General features: G+C 40.2%; 1 protein-coding gene across 4 annotated transcripts in view; it reads right to left on the reverse strand.

Moving 5' to 3' along the window:
• Nucleotides 1–20,548, reverse strand: part of CFAP44 (cilia and flagella associated protein 44) — a 116,107-nt gene that overhangs the window by 9,655 nt on the left and 85,904 nt on the right. For 3 of the 4 annotated variants that reach the window (XR_011470306.1, XM_070406195.1, XM_070406194.1), the window contains exons 26-33: nucleotides 19,792–20,292; nucleotides 16,823–17,026; nucleotides 14,830–15,022; nucleotides 9,657–9,767; nucleotides 7,897–8,027; nucleotides 6,470–6,586; nucleotides 5,135–5,336; nucleotides 879–1,039 (exon numbers count right to left, since the gene is read on the reverse strand). Coding sequence is in view for 3 of the 4 variants with exons in the window: in XM_070406195.1 (XP_070262296.1) it covers nucleotides 879–1,039; nucleotides 5,135–5,336; nucleotides 6,470–6,586; nucleotides 7,897–8,027; nucleotides 9,657–9,767; nucleotides 14,830–15,022; nucleotides 16,823–17,026; nucleotides 19,792–20,292 (1,620 nt within the window). In the remaining variant the exon portion in view is untranslated. Of the gene's footprint in view, nucleotides 1–878; nucleotides 1,040–5,134; nucleotides 5,337–6,469; nucleotides 6,587–7,896; nucleotides 8,028–9,656; nucleotides 9,768–14,829; nucleotides 15,023–16,822; nucleotides 17,027–18,025; nucleotides 18,169–19,791; nucleotides 20,293–20,548 lie in introns of those variants that run through there. The other variant, XM_070406196.1, reaches the window with a different exon arrangement.

The following is a 20,548-nucleotide window of genomic DNA, read 5'->3' on the forward strand; positions in this document are numbered from 1 at the left end:
CCGCAGTCCCTCCCTGGTCCCGATGGGCCCCAATTGGGACTGGACAAGATGGGCCAGACACACACCTAATTAAGTTAATAACAATGTACCTACCTATATAGTTTAAGTTTAAAAAAATTGGCTCTCTTGCCCTAACTGGTTTGGCTCAGTGGATAGAGCATCGGCCTGCGGAATGAAGGGTCCAGGGTTTGATTCCGGTCAAGGGCATGTACCTTGGTTGTGGGCACGTCCCCAGTGTGGAGTGTGCAGGAGGCAGCTGATCGATGTTTCTCTCTATCCCTCTCCCTTTCTCTCTGTAAAAAATCAATAAAATATATTTTTTTTAAAAATTTGGCTCTCAAAAGAAATTTCAACCGTTGTACTGTTGATATTTGGCTCTGTTGACTAATGAGTTTGCCGACCACTGGCCTAGGCTAGCCGCCACGGCTGCGAGGGCCGAGCCCCTTGCACAAACTTTGTGCATTGGGCCTCTAATCTATTATAATAAGCTTGAAAATACAAGAACAAATGAAGAAAATATCAAGCAGCCATATCCAAAAAAAGTCAAAGATAATATTGGTAATATTTTAGCATGTTTTTAAATATAGATGTATATATTAATATATAGCTATAATATAAGCTTACATATTAAAATAATATTATATATACAATTTTATATCCTGCATTAGACCATGAGCATCTTCCTACTGAATTAAAATTATTTCCAAAACATAAAAAAAAAGATCAGAAGTTCCCAGTGGAGGGGTAGGATGGGGAAGTGGGGCTCACAGACCGCCTTCAGCTATGCAGATGCTTCGCAGGAACCGCATACATCTCTCCAGGACTCCTTGCCTCCACCTAGACTGAACCAAAGTAGGTCAGGTGCCCTCCGTCCTTACCTCCCACTCCTTTATTTCCCTGGCATTCGTTATCTCCTTTCGAAGTTTCTTGATCGTGAGCTCTTCAAGTGTTGTATTCACAGAAAGTGTCTGAAGAGCTGCGAGGTCTATCACGCGGCCAAACTTGCTGATCATCAGATCTCGGACTGTTTCTTCCATTTCTGAAAGAAGACAGTCATTACCAGGCTGTTCAACCGCTCCCACTGTTACCAAGTGAACAATACCAATAACAAGAACATCCTCAGGAAGGGCTTTCATAAAATGGAAAAAGATTTTGTTACCAGTTGATTTTTCCTCTCTAACTTCTCAGCTGCTGCTCTCGTCACTTAAAATGCCCATTCCTGCATTATCTGTTCATCTACTTCAAAACCTTGTGTAAGCCCAGCTGGTGGGGCTCAGTGGTTGAGGGTCAACCTATGAACCAGGAGGTCCGGGTTCAACAGACTCATCTTCCCCACTGGCTTACGCAACCTGACCTACCCCTCACACTGCTGATGGACTCCAACTAGATTATAAACACGTCCATTTGTAAGTCTTTTATTATTGATTGCTATAGTATCAGTGTTAATAACAGAGCAGGCGTTTAAGAAAAGTTTCCATCTTACTCCAAGTAAACATGAAAGTCTTGTGGTGTTTCACAGGCCCTGCATGGTCTACCCTCCCTGCCAGTGTTAGCTCTCCCACCTCCTTTCTCTCACCTCGCTCTTGGTTTACTCCTTGGCATCTCAAATGTGCCTGGCCTGCTCCCATCTCGGTTCCCACAACCTAGAAGGCTGTTTCCCAAATAGCCACATGGTTCACTCTGTCCAGCCCATTTTCTGAAAGCGAGCGGGAGACCCATGGGAGACGTGTCCAATACACTCAGTTCCGAAGGTGTAACTAACAGCAGGTCCTGGTCCTCTGGCCGGGAAGAGCCACATCTTACCAGGCATGTCACCTTTGCAGAGAGCTCTTCCCATCCTCCTAGGGACCTCACGCTGGCTTTCCCAGTCCTTTTTAGTGTGTCTTTTTAATGACTATCTCCAACTGACCTGTAATGTATTTCACTTGTGTTTGTTGTCTTTCTCCCAATGTGAGAATGCTGGAACACCTGGGCAAAATACATCTGCGGGTTCTGAGCGCCTCAAGAAAATGTAATCTTTTAAGGAGACCTTCTCAGTCAGAGACCATCTTCAAGTGAAGTCTGAAGGCCCTGGGATGTAACGTGACACAGTTCTGTGGTGGTGCAGAAACTGTCTTCAGGTATCACTGTTATGGTTGAGTTGACACAGGATAAGTGGCTAGGCTGCCATTAGGCACAAACCAGGGAGGGCTACTTGTTTCTATTCTGTGTGAGGAGGGACACCATCCATGTGTGTAATGCGGTGGCCATGACAACCAGTGATGCAAATGAAAGGGTTAAATTATTTGTCCAGTGTGGCTGGCCTATGGCTGCCCCTTTGCTCCCCTCCAGCTAGCCCCATCTGAGGGGTAACCTCTCCCATGGCAATGGACTCTGGTCCTTGCCATCCCCCTGTGGAGCCAACCTAATGCCCTTTTGACTCCATCAGACCAGCTAATTTTCACTGGGGACATCAAGGCTTCTGGAACATGCCACCCACCTTCCCCATGTCTGTGAGCTCTGCCCTTCTTGGAATGGAGGAAACGTAACCCTTCCAGCACCATGCCCTAGACCAGTGATGGCGAACCCATGACACGCGTGTCAGAGGTGACACGCGAACTCATTTTTTTGGTTGATTTTTCTTTGTTAAATGGCATTTAAGTATAGAAAATAAATATCAAAAATATAAATCTTTGTTTTACTATGGTTGAAATATCAAAAAAATTTCTATATGTGACACGGCACCAGAGTTAAGTTAGGGCTTTTCAAAATGCTGACACGCCGAGCTCAAAAGGTTCGCCATCACTGCCCTAGACTCTTGTCTTCTTTCCCGGTGGGGAGGAGGCAACCACATACCAACTGTGGGGTCTCTCATCACTGGTTACAGGAAAGGAACTCACTCTAGTTTCATACTCAGAATTAGAAATCACTCTTTAACCAAATTCACAACTTGCTTTCAGAAAATGGCCTGGAGGTGAGAGAACTAAAAGTCACTGAATAAAACTCCCACGCCGTGGAACTATGTTTTACTCTATTTTAACTAACACTCCAAAAGTGTGATACTTCATTTTACTTCCTTCACACAGTTTCCCCAAATTGAAAGAAGCTTCCTCATTTTTATAAATCTTTATTCCTTGGTTTGATGAATAGTGCTTCCAAATATAAACAGCATTCACGGGCTACAGAAGCCAAAGGAACGTGAAGCACGTGAGAAACACGAGCACCTCCAGGCTTACACCTGAGAGAACTCTGTGTCCCGAATACGTGTTATGCAAACACGGAGCACTAACACGGACTTTTTAAATTTTACACTTCAGCCCCCTGGAGGGCAGTGCCATCCGCACTGTGGGAAGTGGCCTCTATAAACCCAAGCAACCTGGACTAGTTGACCACTATATTCTCCCTTTTTCGGTTTTCTTTTTTCAACTTTTCTTTAAAAAATCTATTTAATTGTACCAAAACACACCTGACAAAAAATGATTTAAAGGATACATTTTAAAATGTACAGTTCTGTTGTATTAAGGTAGATGCTACAGTAATATTTTTATTAAAGCTGAAATACTTAATAACTTACATATAGATTCCATATATTAGATATTACCAAAAATTTTGTAAGATAATAATCTTTATACTGCATCTTACACTATCCAGTTCCAGATGGATTAAAAATGCAAATGTGAAGAACACTACTTAAAGAGAAAACTATAAAAAAAATCTTTATGACCTCAAAACAGAAAAGGATTTCTTTTTTTTAAAAAAAAATGTTTTTATTGATTTGAGAAGGGAAGGGAGGTTGAGAGATAGAAACATCAATGAAGAGAGAGAATCATTGATCAGCTGCCTCCTGCACGGTCCCCACAGGAGATTGAGCCCACAACCTGGGCATATGCCCTGACTGGGAATCGAACCATGACCTCCTGGTTCATGGGTCAACACTCAACCACTGAGCCACACCAGCTGGGCAGAAAGGATTTCTTAAACAATACACACACACACACACACACACACACACACACACACGGAGACATATACAAGGAGGTTTACTGAAACACTGCCTGTCACCATGAAAAATGAGAAATACCTTAAATATCCACAGGACACTGAAGAAATAAGTTATTTTACAGCCCTACAATGGGTTATTACAATAGCACAGTGACTTTCAACCGCTTTCATCCCATGGTACACAAACTGATTATTGAACTTCTGCGGCACACCAAAAAATGTTTTATTTTTTGTCGATCTGACAAAAAATAGGTATAATTTTGATTCATTCACATGAGATGGCTATTGTTGTGTTGGCTGTTGTCATTTTTTTATTTGACAACCTAAGAGTGAAGAGGCCGGTGCCCCTGATTAAATAGGGATTGCATGTTTTAGAAATTCTTGCGGCTCACCAGTTGCAAATTGCTGTAATAGCAGTTAAGATGAACAACTGTCGTAGCAATTTGGATAACTCTAAAAAACTGGTTTCATACAGTGAACTGCAAAATTATATGAATAATATAGTATCACAGTTAAAAAGCATACAGAGTAGTTTCACATAGTGTGTGTGGACACACGCACGTACCCGTGTACTCGCCTGGTACTTGATCCTGCGGAAAGGGATAGCAGGAAAGTTTCTCAAGCTTGCTAGTGGTACGTGGGTTATTATTGTGTTATTCCACATTTCACTGTACATAAACCCTTTTATAATTCGGGGAAATCATTTCTTTGATAGAAGGTGTATCGCTTTAAACTAGGACAGTGATCACTGATTGGTAAGAGAGATAATACGTCGGAAGATGAGAAGGTGCTTTTGTTTCCTCTTAATTCTTCAGTTACTTACTGTTTTCTTTTAATATATTTTATTGATGTTTTACAGAGAGGAAGGGAGAGGGATAGAGAGTTAGAAACATCGATGTTTGATGAGAGAGAAACATCGATCAGCTGCCTCCTGCACACTTCCCACTGGGGATGTGCCCGCAACCAAGGTACATGCCCTTGACCGGAATCAAACCCGGGACCCTTCAGTCCCCAGGCCGATGCTCTATCCACTGAGCCAAACCGGTCAGGGAGTGTTTTCAAAGTTGGAGACAGTCACTTGAGAGTTCCCTCTTATCAGTAAATATTACGTATCAGTCAACATTACCAGATGATGGTGGGCCCAGGTACTCACTGTTTATAGTTTTTGCCATCTCTCTCTTTTCCCGAATGAGCTGCTTCCGTCTCTCCCGCCACTCTTTGTTGAGTTTCTGCTGCTTGGAGTTCTCCTCCTGGAGCTGCACGATGCGGCCTTGGAGCCGACTCAAGGATTGGTTAGAAAAGACCAGCGTTCCAGAAAGGTCCGTAGGTATTTCCCCAAATATCACATACTCTATCTGACAAAAACGAAACCAGACAAAAATCAAAGCAAAGACCAAACTAAATGTGCAGTCACAGAGAGCACAGAGCAAGCAGTCCCTTCTGCTCCTTGTTTAGGTCATTGTCGCTGGCCTTGTATTCTTCTCACCGCAGGAGGTTGCCCTCGGAGAATAAGCACATTATAATTACCCCTCAGGGGCCGGCAGATCTGCCCACTCAGATCATGGCTAACGTCTACTGCACAGCGATGAGACGGACAGACACTTCAGGGCTGGCACATTAGGCAAATTGCTACAGACAGCTGTCCCAGTTTGCGTCAGGTTACACAGAGCAAATTACACCTGAAACATCGCTGAAGGCAAAAATGACCAAACTGAACCGGTCCTAGTTAGGGCACATCCCGAGAAGGCAGGAAAAGACAATGATGCTGGGAAAATAGAAGGCAGCAGGAAAAGAGAGAAAATATGAGACGGATTGACTCCACAAAGGAAGCCACAGGCACGCGTCTACAGGAGCTGAGCAGGGCTCTGAAGACAGGACAGTGCGGACATCCCTCATTCATAGGGTCACCGGGGGTCAGAGCCAACTCAACAGCACGCAACACAGACGCATGTATACATAAGGCTGATCCTCGGTTTTTCTTCCAAAATACTGTGTTCTCTCTCTTTACCTGACAAAATATAGTATGACGAGCCTTTTCTCTCACTGATATGTATCTCTGTCTTTTAAAATATTATAATTCAAGTGGAGGGTGGAGATGAACACAAAATGGGGAAAAAGAAAATTTTTCTTTTGTCTTGATTTTTGTCATTAATGAGTAGAGATTGCGTGAAGATCATTCTTGCATTATTACTTCACGTCTATCTAAAGATGGTGTGAAAAGTGATACGTGTGCAAGATCCAAGATTTCACCTGCCAAGCCACTCCACTCCCACGTCCCAGGCTCACCATTCTCCTGAAATGATTCAACTTCCACAGCTGAACAGCAGGCCGCCGGGAAACACACGTGCTTTGGTGTGACTGGCGTGTCACTCTACAGGGAGAATTCTCAGCAAAGGACTGCTCTTCTCCCCACCAGTGACCCTTGGGAAAGGCCTGGGAGGGGTGGTTCTGCTCAGACAGAGGGGGACAACCTCTCTGGGCTCCTCACCTGGTGGAGCTTGAGCGGAATCACAACCAGAATTTCATTCAGCTGCTGCTGCTTCTCTCGTTGATAGGCCTCCAGGTCCTCCTCTGCTGCGTTCAGATTATTCGCCACAATTTTGACCTGTGGGAGGCCCCATGAGTGAAATGTTGACAAGATTCAGCAAACACATACCCGAGGTGGTAAATGAGGGCATCTTGGGAGGGAGGAGCAGCATGAGCAGGATCTGCTTTGCTGGGCTGGGATGAAATGGGTGATTCCAGTTTGCAGCCCAGAAATGTATGGTATTTTCATCCTAAGTCGTGACCTACACCACTTTTCCCATCACTCCTATGTCCCCAGAGCACAGAGGTCTGGTGAATGTGAGCTCAGAAGGAATGTCCTCATCTCCCTTCTCTTTTCACGTGAAAAGCTGCTTTTGGTACAGAGTGTCTTTTTCAGAATGGTTTGAATCTTGTTTGGTCATAGTAGGCTCAATAAGTTAAAGGGAAAAGCCTTTAAAGTGACGAAACTACTAACTACAGTATTTCTGAAGCACATCTTCATCTCCTAAAAACTTGAACGTTTCCCAAATCATTTCCTATTTGAAAGAGGAGAAGCAATCTATCAAAAATATTTCTGAACATCAATCAAGTTAAGTGATGTTGCTTTAGGAAAGATACCCAAGAGGGAAAATGAGAAGATAAGGGAGAGATTAATCAATATAATTATACCAAAAGGTTAGCTAACTGGTCTCTGACATGGGATGCACACAACCCAGAGTTAAAAAGTGAAGAAAGAAAATATCTGAGTTTCTATTTCTGCTTCCTTTTATCTTATTCTTTTTAATTTCTCTTTTTGTGAATGTTTCATATTATACAGAACACAGTTGACCCTTGAACAATGTGGGGGTGGGGGTAAGGGCACCAAGCCTGCATAGTTGAAAATCCGCATATAACTGAAGTCGGGCCTCCACATCCATGGATTCCCAACCACAGATTCCGAATACCGTTTTCCATCAGTGGTTGGTTGAATCTACAGATGCCAAACCTGGGGGTACAGAATTGACGGGGAAAAAACCTCTGTTATAAGTGGACCTCTGCTGTTTAAGAGTCAACTGTATATTGTACAATAGTGCATAAGTACAACTTATATATAAATATACATTTATTATGTGGGTACAAGCACCACACTTTTTTTTTTTTTTACATATAGAACTATGTAATCATAAAAGTTTGGGAATCAATGATTTAGGTAAAGAAAGTCCAATGCCCTCACTCCCCAGCATAACTGTGCTGGAAGGAAAAAAATCCTGGATGTAACATTTGAAGTGCGTCTTCTCTTCGGAAAAGTCCTACATTATGTCATTGCTATGGAATTGAAATGGTCTAGCTGGGAGAACAAGTACCATGTTGAGGGCGGATAAATAGACCTGAAAAAAAGGCAAAGCATACTTTTTTGGACAATGTGTCGTATTCCTTTTTGAGGTTATCAAGAATTTTCTTCTCTTCAACTAAGGCCTCCTCAATGTCGAGCCTTTTCTCTCGAAGTTGAAGCGCCAGTTCAAAAAGACTCACATCGCAATCTGAAAAGACACAATAAAAGAGAAGTCAAATGAACGAATGAACAATAAAAGTTCATTTGTTATGGAACGTATTTCTACTGGAAGTGTGGGCTTTGGGGCTTCAGAATTATTAATGTCCACCTGTGGGTCTAACTAGCAAGGTTTCATTATACTTGGGGCTCCATCATTCCAGGTGGAAACTATTACTAACCAGGATAGTAATTATGGTGCTAGCATTGATGTTCAGAGCAGTGCTCTGAGCCAGGCTTTGTGCTAGGCCCCTTATGTATGTTATCTCATTCAAGGCTCATAGGCCCTGCATGGCAGAAACTACTATTTTCATTTTATAGATGAGGACCCTAAGTCTCAGAGAGGGCACGTGGCTGACATGTGGCAGATGGGATTCAAGTACAGTCTCTCTATATCAATTTCCGCTATATTACACTAACAGCCAAATTTACCCACCAACTAACAGATAAAGAATCCTATATAATAAAGAGGTAATATGGAAATTGACTATCATGCCCTTGCACAAGATGGCCGCCCCCATGTGGCCACAAGATGGCCAGCAGGGGAGGGCAGTTGGGGGCAATTGGGCTGGCAAGGGAGGGGAGTTGGGGGCAATCAGGCTGGCAGGGGAGCAGTTAGGCATCAATCAGGCTGGCAGGAGAGTGGTTAGGGAGTGATCAGGCTGGCAGGCAGGCAGGCTAGTGGTTGGGAGCCAGCAGTCCGGGATTGTGAGAGGGATATCCGAAGGGTCCCAGATTGGAGAGGTTGCAGGCTGGGCTGAGGGACACACCCCCCCTCAGTGCACAAATTTCATACACCGGGCCTCTAGTGCAAAAATATAATAGAGTACTACAATGGAATTCAGGAACCTTAGTTCTAATCCTAGTTCTACCACTAAACTAGCTGTGGGACTGTCCAACCCATTGGATCCTGGCATAAAATAACAAGGAGCAATACAAGATTTTTTAACTCTCTTCTACTCATAAAGATTATGATTTTAAGAAGACTCTTGTTTTCAAAAATCAAAACAAGATTTAAAATTTATTTAGAATTAAACTTTAAAATTTGATTTATAATTTATATAAAATGACTAGAAAAATAAATTTTAGATCAAATAGAAATTCTTTTTCTACAGAATCATTTACCTATTGAAACTGTAAGAATATTGGTCTGGATGTTTCAGACTGGTTTCACCAGTGAAAACAGTGAATATAAATTGCCAAGAATCTCCAGGAAACTGGTACAAACTGCCCTTACAAAACAGATTTGAAATATGAAAATGTGAATGGGTTTGTAAAAAAGAGGGAGATCTTTGTAAAAAGAAAAAATAGTTTTAAAATACATAATAATCTTTTGTTTTTCCATAAAATGAAACTTGCTGCATAATTAATGACCCTCAATGGACTAAAGATCATCAGCAGATCACTTGTCACTCATAGATAGCCACCTAAAGAAACAGAAAATCAACCATCCAGAGAGCCCCCCAAAGTATTCATTAGACTATACTTTGTATACCTTAAACCATCCTTTCCTTAAATATTATGATGCAATAATTGAGAAGACCAAAAAAAAGAAAGGATCTTCTTGGTATGGTCAATTCATAGTTACTTCACAGAGAACATCTGGTTTTATCCAACTTACTTGATGGGCAGATAGAATCATCAAAAACCTCATCTTCAGATCCAGACTCATCTTCATCACTCTCCAAGCTGGATTCCTCCTCACTTGATTCCTCACTTTCCTCATCTTCTTCTAAGGAGGGAGTAAAACATTGCTAATAAGCAGAATTTCCTGTGTTAAGCTAAATTCCACATTTTAAAAATAAGGCATTTTTTTCAATGAGTAAGTCACTAGGAAAATAGCAGAGAAAAAGCATGGAATTACTTAATATTTTAGAAGAGTTTAAAATGGTTAAAGACATAGAGAGCACAAACTCAAATGCCTGCAGAAGGTTGTGCAATAGTCACAGAGGATTGAGGCCAAGCGGTCAAACTGCCTCTGCTGGGACCCACCTAACACACAATTGGTTACATAGATCTACAATTCCTAAACCACAGTGCCCTCAAAGCAGGGAAGATTTCCACAATTGATCTGAACAGAAGGAGTGCTATGTATAATCTTCTTTTAACCCACTTAAGTGTGAACGTTCATGTGTTGATGCAGGAGGACTGAGATGTTTGATTTAGAGAACCTGCAGCAAACCCTTCTGGGGATTACTTGACAAAGACTCTCCTTTAACCAAACTTGAGTCAGCCCTACTGAGTTCTCTTTCTGACTAGTCCTTGTCCTTGGGCTCTGTCCTTGGCCCATTTAGTCCAGTTTTAGGAAGAATCATGCTATCAGTTTAGCAAAAATCCCCTACCCTTGATATCTGACCAAATTCCTTATTCCTTGCCCACAATATCTTATCACTGTGGCCTTCCTTCAGCCAAAATCCTGCCAGGTTAGTTTAGCAAAGGATTACCTCTTACTAATTTTCCATCCACTGACCCCTCACCCTGCTCCTTGGCTATAAATTTCCACTTGTCCTTGTACTCCAAGTTGCACTGATTTCTCTTCTTTTCTACAAAATCCCATCATAGTAGTCCCCCCTAAATAAAGTCTGCCTTATTGTTCTTTAACAAGTGTTATGAGTGATTTCTTTAATAATGTCATATACAATATCTTTTATCTATAATAATAAAAGCATAATATGCTCATTAGACCAGACGTCCTTCTGGACATCCTTCCTTCCAGACAAAGCCGCAGCGGGCAGGGGCCAGGGCCTAGGCCAGTGATGGTGAACTTATGACACGTGTGTCAGAGGTGACACGCGAACTCATTTTTTTGGTTGATTTCTCTTTGTTAAATGGTATTTAAATATATAAAATAAATATCAAAAATATAAGTCTTTGTTTTACTATGGTTGCAAATATCAAAAAATTTCTATGTGTGACACGGCACCAGAGTTAAGTTAGGGTTTTTCAAAATGCTGACACGCCGAGCTCAAAAGTTTTGCCATCACTGGCCTAGGCCCTTGCATGAATTTCATGCATCAAGCCTCTAGTAAAATATAAAAAATTTTGAATACTAAAACACACCTGCCCTCGAGAGTTCTGGATAAGGGGTTATAGACATCTGCCACCCAACTCTGCCTCATTTTCTTTTTCTTTTTTTTTCAGGGCTAAATTTATTTTTGCTGTTGACAATATTACAGATGTCCCCATTTTCCCCGCTTTGCCCCCTTTTATATATACCTCCCCGACCCCAGCCTCATTTTCTTTTAAAACACCTAGAGGACCTCTATGAACCATAGATCACCAAATGGAAATTTGCATCTTATAAAACATCAAAGTAGAGATAAGAGGTGGACCTCATACTCTGTAGATTTCTTAAATATAAGCTCTCCCATAAAATTACTTTAAGTGATCTGTACCAACTTATGCAATAAAGCATCAAAGTTTAAAATTAGACCTTAAAATTCTTACATAATAGAATTCCTCTTTGAGGAAGATGAAGTAGATCTACTTTTCCCTATTTCTCCCACTAAATATAGTTAAAAACTCTGGGCATTACTTATAAAACAAACACAAGAAGATTTTGACAAGCAGGAAGAAGGGAGATCAACTATGCACCTCAGAACTCGAGAAACAACACTCGGATGAGTTCCTTGGCCTCATATCTCAAACTCAGAGATGAATAAGTGGGCAACTTGGAAAACACCAACAGCTGCAGATACAGAAAGACCCAACAAGAACTTCCCCTCTCTCGCCAAATGACCAAGAAAGAGGCAGTCTAGTAAGACATTTAGATGATAACCTGACCAAATACCACAGAGAAAAAAAATGTGGCCCCACTCCCACCCATATCAGCAAAGGCCAAGTGAGGAACCTAGACATCCACCCTTGCAAAGCTGTAATGAAGCACACCAACAGTCGCACGAGGATGGTGTCAGAGAAGGCTGTGCAGGAAAGAGGGATTTATATGCCTGCTGGCTGATAACCGGCCGCCTTTTCTACCATTAAGATATTTGTAGAGACCCTATGGGTAGCCTGGACTTCCACTCTCACCTGGCAGTAACAAGGTTCCCTTCACATTCCCCCCAGAAGTGGAGTCTGAAGAGCCCTGGAGGAGAATCAAGACTTTCACCATTGCGCAGTGGTGCCAAGGCCATCCCCAACGTGTCAACAGAGATTACAAGGAGGAGCTGGGACTCCCATCTGCACAGCAGTGACAAGGAGATCACCTTTCCCTGGGGTGACAATGAAGGCTGAATACCTCCACCTAGCAGGAAGGAGTGGGCCCCCACCCCTTTCTCTGGCAGGGCAGTATTAGAGAAAGGCAAGTTAAATGAAAGATATTAATGAGATCAAGAGTCTCATAACATAATATGAAAGTTTCCAGGTTTTAGTATCAGGATAACACCAGTTTCAGAATGTGAACTGGAAAATTTTCTCTCCTCTTTGATTTTCTGGATGATACTGTGTACAATAGTAGTAATTCTTCTTCAAATGCTTGGTAGAGTTCTCCAGTGAAACTATTTAGACCATTAGATTTTATCAGGGGAGTTTTAAAATTACAAATTCAGCCCAACTGGTGTGGCTCAGTGGTTGAACGCCAACCTATGACCTATGAGGTCATGGTTCAATTCCAGGTCAGGGCATAGCCAGGGTTTCAGACTTGATCCCCAGTAGGGGGCTTGCAAGAGGCAGCCAATCAATGATTCTCTCTCATCATTGATGTTTCTATCTTTTTCTCCCTCTCCCTTCCTCTCTGAAATCAATAAAAATATATGTATACATTTTTAATTATAAATTCAATGTTCTTAATAGTTATCAAATTATCTATTTCAGATTGGATGAGTCATGGTTGTATTTTTTGTAGAATTTATCTATTTCATCCAAGTTGCTAAATGTATGTGCATAAAGATATTCATTGTATTTCCTTGTTATCTTTTCATATCTGTAATGTAAATTTGTAATTATATCACCTCTTACATTCTTGATATTGGTACCTTGTTTGTTCTTTTCCTTTTATATTATTATTATTAGTAGTAGTAGTAGTAGTAGTAGTATTTTACTCTTGCTAGAGGTTTATCAATCAATTGATCTTCTTGAGAACAAACTGCTCTTTATATAAATGATTTTTCTCTTGATTTTCTGCTTTCAATTTTATTGATTTCTGCTTCTATCTTTCTTCTGCTTGTTCACTTTGGTTTTTTTAAAAAAAAATTTAAAAAAGGTATTTTAGCCCTGACTGGTTTGGCTCAGTGGATAAAGCGTTGGCCTGCAGACTGAAGGGTCACAGGTTCGATTCCGGTCAAGGGCATGTACCTTGGTTGTGGGCACATCCCCAGTAGGGGGTGTGCAGGAGGCAGCTGATCGATGTTTCTAACTCTCTATCCCTCTCTCTTCCTCTCTGTAAAAAATCAATTAAAAAATATATATATATATTAAATATATTTTTAAATATTTTAAATATAATGTATATAAATACATATATATTTTTAAAATATACTTTATTGATTTTTTACAGAGAGGAAGGGAGAGGGATAGAGAGTTAGAAACATCGATGAGAGAGAAACATCAATCAGCTGCCTCCTGCACACCCCCTCCTCGGGATGTGCCCGCAACCAAGGTACATGCCCTTGACCGGAATCGAACCTGGGACCCTTCAGTCTGCAGGCTGACGCTCTATCCACTGATCCAAACCGGTTAGGACACTTTGGTTTTATTTTGCACTTCTGTTTTGAGGTTTTGAGGTGGGAGCTTAAATTATTGGATTGAGACTTGTCCTCTTTTCTAATTTAGTACTAAAATTTTTCTCTCAACATTGCTTTAGCAGTATTCCACAAATTTTAATAAGTTGCATTTTCATTTTCACTTAGGTCAATGTAGTTTTAAAATTTACACTGAGATGTCTTCTGGGTCCCATGGATTATATAAAGCTTGTTGTTTAGGTCTGAGTGTTTTGAGATTTTTCTGTTATCTTTCTGTTACTGATTTCTAGGTTGATTCCTAGAAATGTATATTAAATACAACTTTTAATTGTATTTTTAGTTGTATTTAATATACATTTCTAGAAATAACATAAGTGACATGGTCAGAGAACACATTCCATATGATTTCAATTCTTTTATACTTATTAAGACTTGTTCATAGTCTAACATATAGTTTATCTTGGTATATGTTCTGTGGGCACTTACTTATAAAGTGTGTATATTCTGCTATTTTGGGTGAAGTGTTCTATTACTTTCATTTAGATCCTTTTTTATTGATGGTGCTGTTTAGGTCTTCTATATTCTTATTGATTTTCTGCACAGTTGTTCTATCAAATGTTGAGAGAGGGCGATGGAGGTACCCAAATGTAATCATGGGTTTGTCTATTTTATCCTTTCATTTCTATCAGTTTTTGCTTCACATATTTTACAGCTCTGTTGTTTTATGCATACACATTTAAGATTGCTATGTCTTCCTGGCCGAGTGACACTTTTATCATTGAACAAGGTTTTTCTGTCTCCAGGAATTTTCTTTGCTTTGAAATCTACTTTATCTGACATTAACTCAGCCATTCCTGCTCTGATTTGATTAATATTTGCATGCCATGTATTTTCCTTCCTCTTATTTTAAAGTTTTTAAAATGAAACATCGTCTGATGTGGCAGTGAAGAAAAAGTGAGACTTGACCTATACAGACTGAAGAGGTTTATATCACCTCCTCTTTAAATTCCACAATGCTGCTACATCGTCTATGTTGTGATGAACATGACTTATTTATTTCTCTATTTCATGCTAGTGAGAAAAAAATATTTTCATATATAAGAAAGAAACACAAACCAGCATCTCCTTCAACCTCCTTTTTCTTCACCCGTTTTATCCTTTTCTTTAGGACCTTCATGAGGAAGTTAGCAAATTTGTTTTCTCCAACGGCTGCTTGAAAACTAGCATAGAGTGCCTTTTCTTGGTCCTGGAGCCTGGTGATTTCATTCTTTTTCTCTTCCATCTCTTTCATAGATTCATTAATTCTCCACTAAACAAACAAGAACAAGAACAAATGAAAATATTTCATCTGGCCTGGCCGGTGTGGCTCAGTGATTGAGCGTTGACCTATGAACCAGGAAGTCACAATTCGATTCCTAGTCAGGGCACATGCCTGGGTTGCAAGCTTGATCCCCAGTGTGAGGTGTACAGGAGGCAGCCAAGCAATAATTCTCTCTCATCATTAATGTTTCTCTCTCTCTTTCCCTCTCCCTTCTTCTCTGAGATAAATAAAAATATATTTTTAAAAAATAAAATATTTCATCTGTTAAACCAGGTTCAGAGAACAATGTGCATTGCAATGTAAGGTTACATTTCCAAAGCTTCTTTTTTAAAAATAAAAAAAAACATATTTTATTGATTTTTTACAGAGAGGAAGGGAGAGGGATAGAGAGTTAGGAACATCAATGAGAGAGAAACATTGATCAGCTGCCTCCTGCACACTCCCCACTGGGGATGTGCCCGCAACCAAGGTACATGGCCCCTGACCGGAATCGAACCTGGGACCCTTGAGTCCGCAGGCCGACGCTCTATTCACTGAGCCAAACCAGCCAGGGCTCCAAAGCTTCTTAATGGAAGTTTACATTTCTGATGTTTGCAGAGCCATTCATTTATATGACTAAAATTTTATAATTCTTTTGTAAAAAAACAAAACAAAAACCACATGGTTACATTTGTAATCAAATAAGATCAATTTTTTAATGTTTTGTTTTCTCAAATAAATCTACATTAAATAAATTGAAATTTTTATTGATATATGGATGTCAACTAATATAATTGCATGGGTGGTCTCAAAAACAAAATTTTTTTAATATCTATACTGGAGTGAGAAAAAGTAGGCTTACAGTTGTGAGTATGCAAAATACAGTTTATTCTTGTGTTATTTATTAATTGTATTATTTATTTGTATTACAACTATAAGCCTACTTTTGCCCACTATGTATGACAATTTAAAAAAAAAAGATACATCATATCTTAGTGAAGCTGAAATACCAAAAAACTGATGTCACTATTCACTATGTAATATCTATTTAATAGAATCTTCCTTTAGGACAAAGATAAATAGTATAATTTATCTCTTTAAATTTAACATATATATAACAAAAAGAATCAATTTTCTGTAAATTTAATTAGACATTACTCTGAAACTAGCTATCATATTTAAGAAACTCATGAACTTCTTTTCCAGTTATATTCATAAGAATAGCATATAATCAAAACTCAATTTCAGCCGAAACCGGTTTGGCTCAGTGGATGGAGCGTCGGCCTGCGGACTGAGGGGTCCCGGGTTCGATTCCGGTCAAGGGCATGTACGTTGGTTGCGGGCACACCCCCAGTAGGGGATGTGCAGGAGGCAGCTGGTCGATGTTTCTCTCTCATCGATGTTTCTAACTCTCTATTACTCTCTCTTCCTCTCTGTAAAAAATCAATAAAATATATTTAAAAAACAAAACAAAACTCAATTTCACATGGTGAGTAGTAACAACATAAATAAACTTGAAATCTATGGATAAACTAAATATAAGGCTAACTTTTGAAAATTTTATTCTACCTTACAAAACATTAGATCAAATTTACTAAAAAAAAATCTGATTCACTTCTCCCTGACCAAAGATACCAAAAAAACAGAGAGCAAGTCTGAATAATGGGGGAAAAGAGAAGGGAGAGAAGACAAGAAAGAGCTGAGGACTTGAACAAGATAAAAAATTAAGTGGAGAAGAAGAAAAGAAGAATCAAGTTCCTTCCATAACTTAAGGGTGCACCCAGCTAGCATTTTCCTGCCTATTCATACTTGCATCTCCTGTTCCTCTTTGTCTAATGAATTAACACGCTCTTGAAGTATGTTCTCCTGTTTTTCAAAATTCTTGAGGAGCATCATTTCTTGAAATAATGTGACATGGTTCAGATCAGATATTTTCATCTGAATGTCTAGTTTCAGTTTCTGGTGTCTCAGGAGATGGAGTTCTGCATCAAAGGTGACAATCAGTTCTTTGATCTGAGGTGGAAAAAGATTTGTATATATGTTAGAAGTTAAGAACAGTATTTTTTTAAACTAACAATACTAATTTGTTTGGGTAAAAGCATTTTCTCATTATGCCATTTAATATAGAGGGAGAATTACATGGGTGTGTGTGGTTGTGTCTAGTCATATAAATCATTCATCAATGGTCTTAAGTTTACATAAATTAATTTATTCATTAAGTGGCAAAAATTCTATAACTATAGTCCTTCCAGCTATTTCTCTTCCATTAAATAAAGCCATTGAGCCCTAACTGGTTTGGCTCAGTGGATAGAGCTTCGGCCTGCAGACTTAAGGGTCCCAGGTTCGATTCCAGTCAAGGGCATGTACCTTGGTTGCGGGCACATCCCCAGTAGGGGGTGTGCAGGAGGCAGCTGATTGATGTTTCTTTCTCATCAATGTTTCTAACTCTCTATCCCTCTCCCTTCCACTGTAAAAAATCAATAAAATATATTTTTTTAAAAGCCATTGATCAAAAACGTCTTGTTGTACTGACTATAAGCTCTTTGTGGATAGTGTTATGTCTACCTCTATTATATCCCCCACAGTATTCTACATAGCCGTTCATACAGTAAACACTAGATAAATATTTCCCTCAACTTCTTACTTTGAAAATATTCAAATCTACCAAATAGTAAATATTTTCAAATAGGTAAGTACAATCATGGACCCACAGGAAACCTGTTCACAATCTTCTTACTATAGAAATGATGAAATTGAGGCTAACGGTGATTTTCCTGAGATCAAAGCTAATTTGTCACAGAACTGGGATAGGGACCTAAGTATCCTAAGTCCTGGTCTAGACCTTACTTGTCTGATGTCCTAATGATTTTAAAGCCTCAGTTTTGCTCTGATTTTGGCACAACTTCTCCCCACCCATCCCATCCCAAAGGAGATGAAGAGATTGAGAGAGAGCCCCAGGACTGATTCTCCTGAGGAAACGCATACAGCAGGAAGAAGACAAACCATTCCATGTAGGACATCATGTAGGCTGTATATGATGGGGGAGCCTCAACACAAATGCTTGAAATTTATGAATGAGGGCCCAGATTGGTGCTGAGAATGGTGAAGAGATCTGTGGGTTTGGGACAGTAAAACTTCTGGAGAATTTCAGATAGCTTAAAAACAAACAAAAGAAAACCAAAGAAATTTTTTTAAAAAATTAAACTTTGTGTAGGGCTCTAGATTAAGTGGGCCCCCCCCCCAAATTTGTTCAACAAATTTGAATTATTTAAAAATTTCTTTGGAGGCAGGACTATATATTTTTAGTACAACAGCATTCTGAAACTTACCACATAGGTATCCAAGTTTGTAAGGGTTTCACTTGTCCTATTCTCTCTTATCCCTGACACCCTACAAGCTTTATGAGGCTAGAGAACATGTCTGACTTGAGTTGCATCACTACTACCTAGCTCGCACTGTCCCTGCTCTTAGAATGGACCAATAAGTATTTTTAATTAATAAAGTAAATTAGTCAATTAAGTCAAAACATTTTACTGAGTATCTACTACATGTCTGGCATTGTCCAAGACGCTGCAAGGGAGTCAGAAGAAGTTATGTACCTTCCCTTAAGATCTATACAACCTAATTTGCAAGACAAAACTAACACACACAGCAGCAGCAAAGAAAACTAAGAACAAAACATGATGTGCTGATTATAGGTGCAATGGAAGTTGGTTTTTTGTTTTGTTTTATAAGAGTATATGATGTGGACAGAAGATTTGGAAGGGGCTTGGAACTGGGCTGAGTTTTGACTGATGACTCAACTCTGGTAGAAGAAAATAGCAAAAGAAAAAGCACAGATAAGAAACTCAGAACTGGGGGAGGAAAGTGGGGAAAAGCAGGAAGCGTGAGAATACTGGGCTGGATGAAGAAGAGTTGATGGGTGAAGAATAAGGTTGGAAAGCTATAGGGGAGTGCCTAGCTGGAAAAGACACAATACGGCTGGTAGCAGGGAACTAGCACCCCAGGAGCACCTCCTGCACAACTGCTCCCAGTCTGGTCCTGATATTCCCAGGAATAAAAATAGCTGGCATTCTAGCTCCAGAAGAATTGTGAAGCCGTTCATCACCATGAACACTCCCAGTATTGGAGCAAATGAGAGAAAGGGGAGAGTATGAAAAGCAGAGGGTGGCCCATTTCCTCTGGAAGGTTTTTGTTATGTTCCATCCATCATGTGAAAGCTTCTCATCACTTCCCCTTTGCCATGGCTTCAGCGAGATGCCAGTTAGCATGCATTTGCTCCTAATGCTTAGCTTTCCAAAAAGGAAGGAGTTACAAAGCTCCACAGTTCTGGGCAGAGCACAGTGATTTTCAGGAAAAAAAAAAAAAAAAAAAAAAAAAAAAAAAACAGGGGTGGGGAGGAAGCCAAGCTACCAGTGAGTTGTGGGCTGGTCAGGGTTTGGGGAAGGTTAATGTAGAAAAATGTTAAATAAATAATTAATTAACTAGATAGACATCCCTGCTCCATTCTCTTTCAGCTTTAAATAGTCACAGTCTCGGCCCTAGCCAGTTTGGCTCAGTGGATAGAGTGTCGGCCTGCATACTGAAGGGTCCCGGGTTCGATTCCAATCAAGGGCACAGGCTCGATCCACAGTGGGGGGGTGGGGGGGGGCATGCAGGCAGCAGCCAATCAATGATTCTCTGTCATCATTGATGTTCCTACCTCTCTCTCCTCCCTTCCTCTCTGAAATCAATAAAAATATATTTAAAAAATAAATAGGCACAGTCTCACCCCTTACCCTGTTGGCCAAATACTGCTGCATGTATATGTTTTTAATCTCCTTTCTCTTCATAATCTCCGTCTCTACATCAATTGGATCTGCTCTTTCAAATTCAGATGGCTTTGAAAGATCTAGGCCGAATGTTGATGCCCTTGACGCTCTGGACAATGACTCTCGTGTTGTCAAATCCCCATCCTTCGCATAAGAGGATCTAAGGAATCCTCCACCTGAGCCTGCCGGCCCCGCCTGTTCCACTAGGGGGGCCTTTGTATCCTCATTTTTCATCAGCTGTTGCTTAAAAGCAAGGAGAATTTCCTCATCATACTGAAATCTCTTTTCAGGAACTTCTTCAGGGTGTATCTGAGGGATTTTCGGAATGGGGATGCGCTTAGATATGTGAAGAGTTGACTGAATGTTCTTCATCTCTTGTACCAGGCACTGTATCTCCTCGATGACAGCCACTTTAAGGTCTCGAAGTGAGAGGATGGACTTGTTCAGGTACATTTTCTTTGAATGGGTCTAATTAAAAAGAACAGAAAGGAAGCAAAATGACAACCCACTCACAAGGAACAGTTTCAAATATGATTTGCTTTTGTCCCCTGACTGAAATGCCTAACAAAATTTCAAGATAAAAATGTATCTGACCATTCCTGTTCACTACAAAATTACTCTTTTCTCTAGCTTTTAGGCTTTTCCCCATTTAGCTTCTCCAGAGGGGAGGCAATCTGTCTATAATGTGTGGTATCCCTCAGCTGGCTCTGAGGGCTGAGTTCCC

This window comes from Myotis yumanensis, unplaced genomic scaffold, assembly GCF_028538775.1.
Source record: "Myotis yumanensis isolate MYYU_CA2020_CCGP unplaced genomic scaffold, mMyoYum1.0.hap1 SCAF_2, whole genome shotgun sequence".
NCBI lineage: Eukaryota > Metazoa > Chordata > Mammalia > Chiroptera > Vespertilionidae > Myotis > Myotis yumanensis.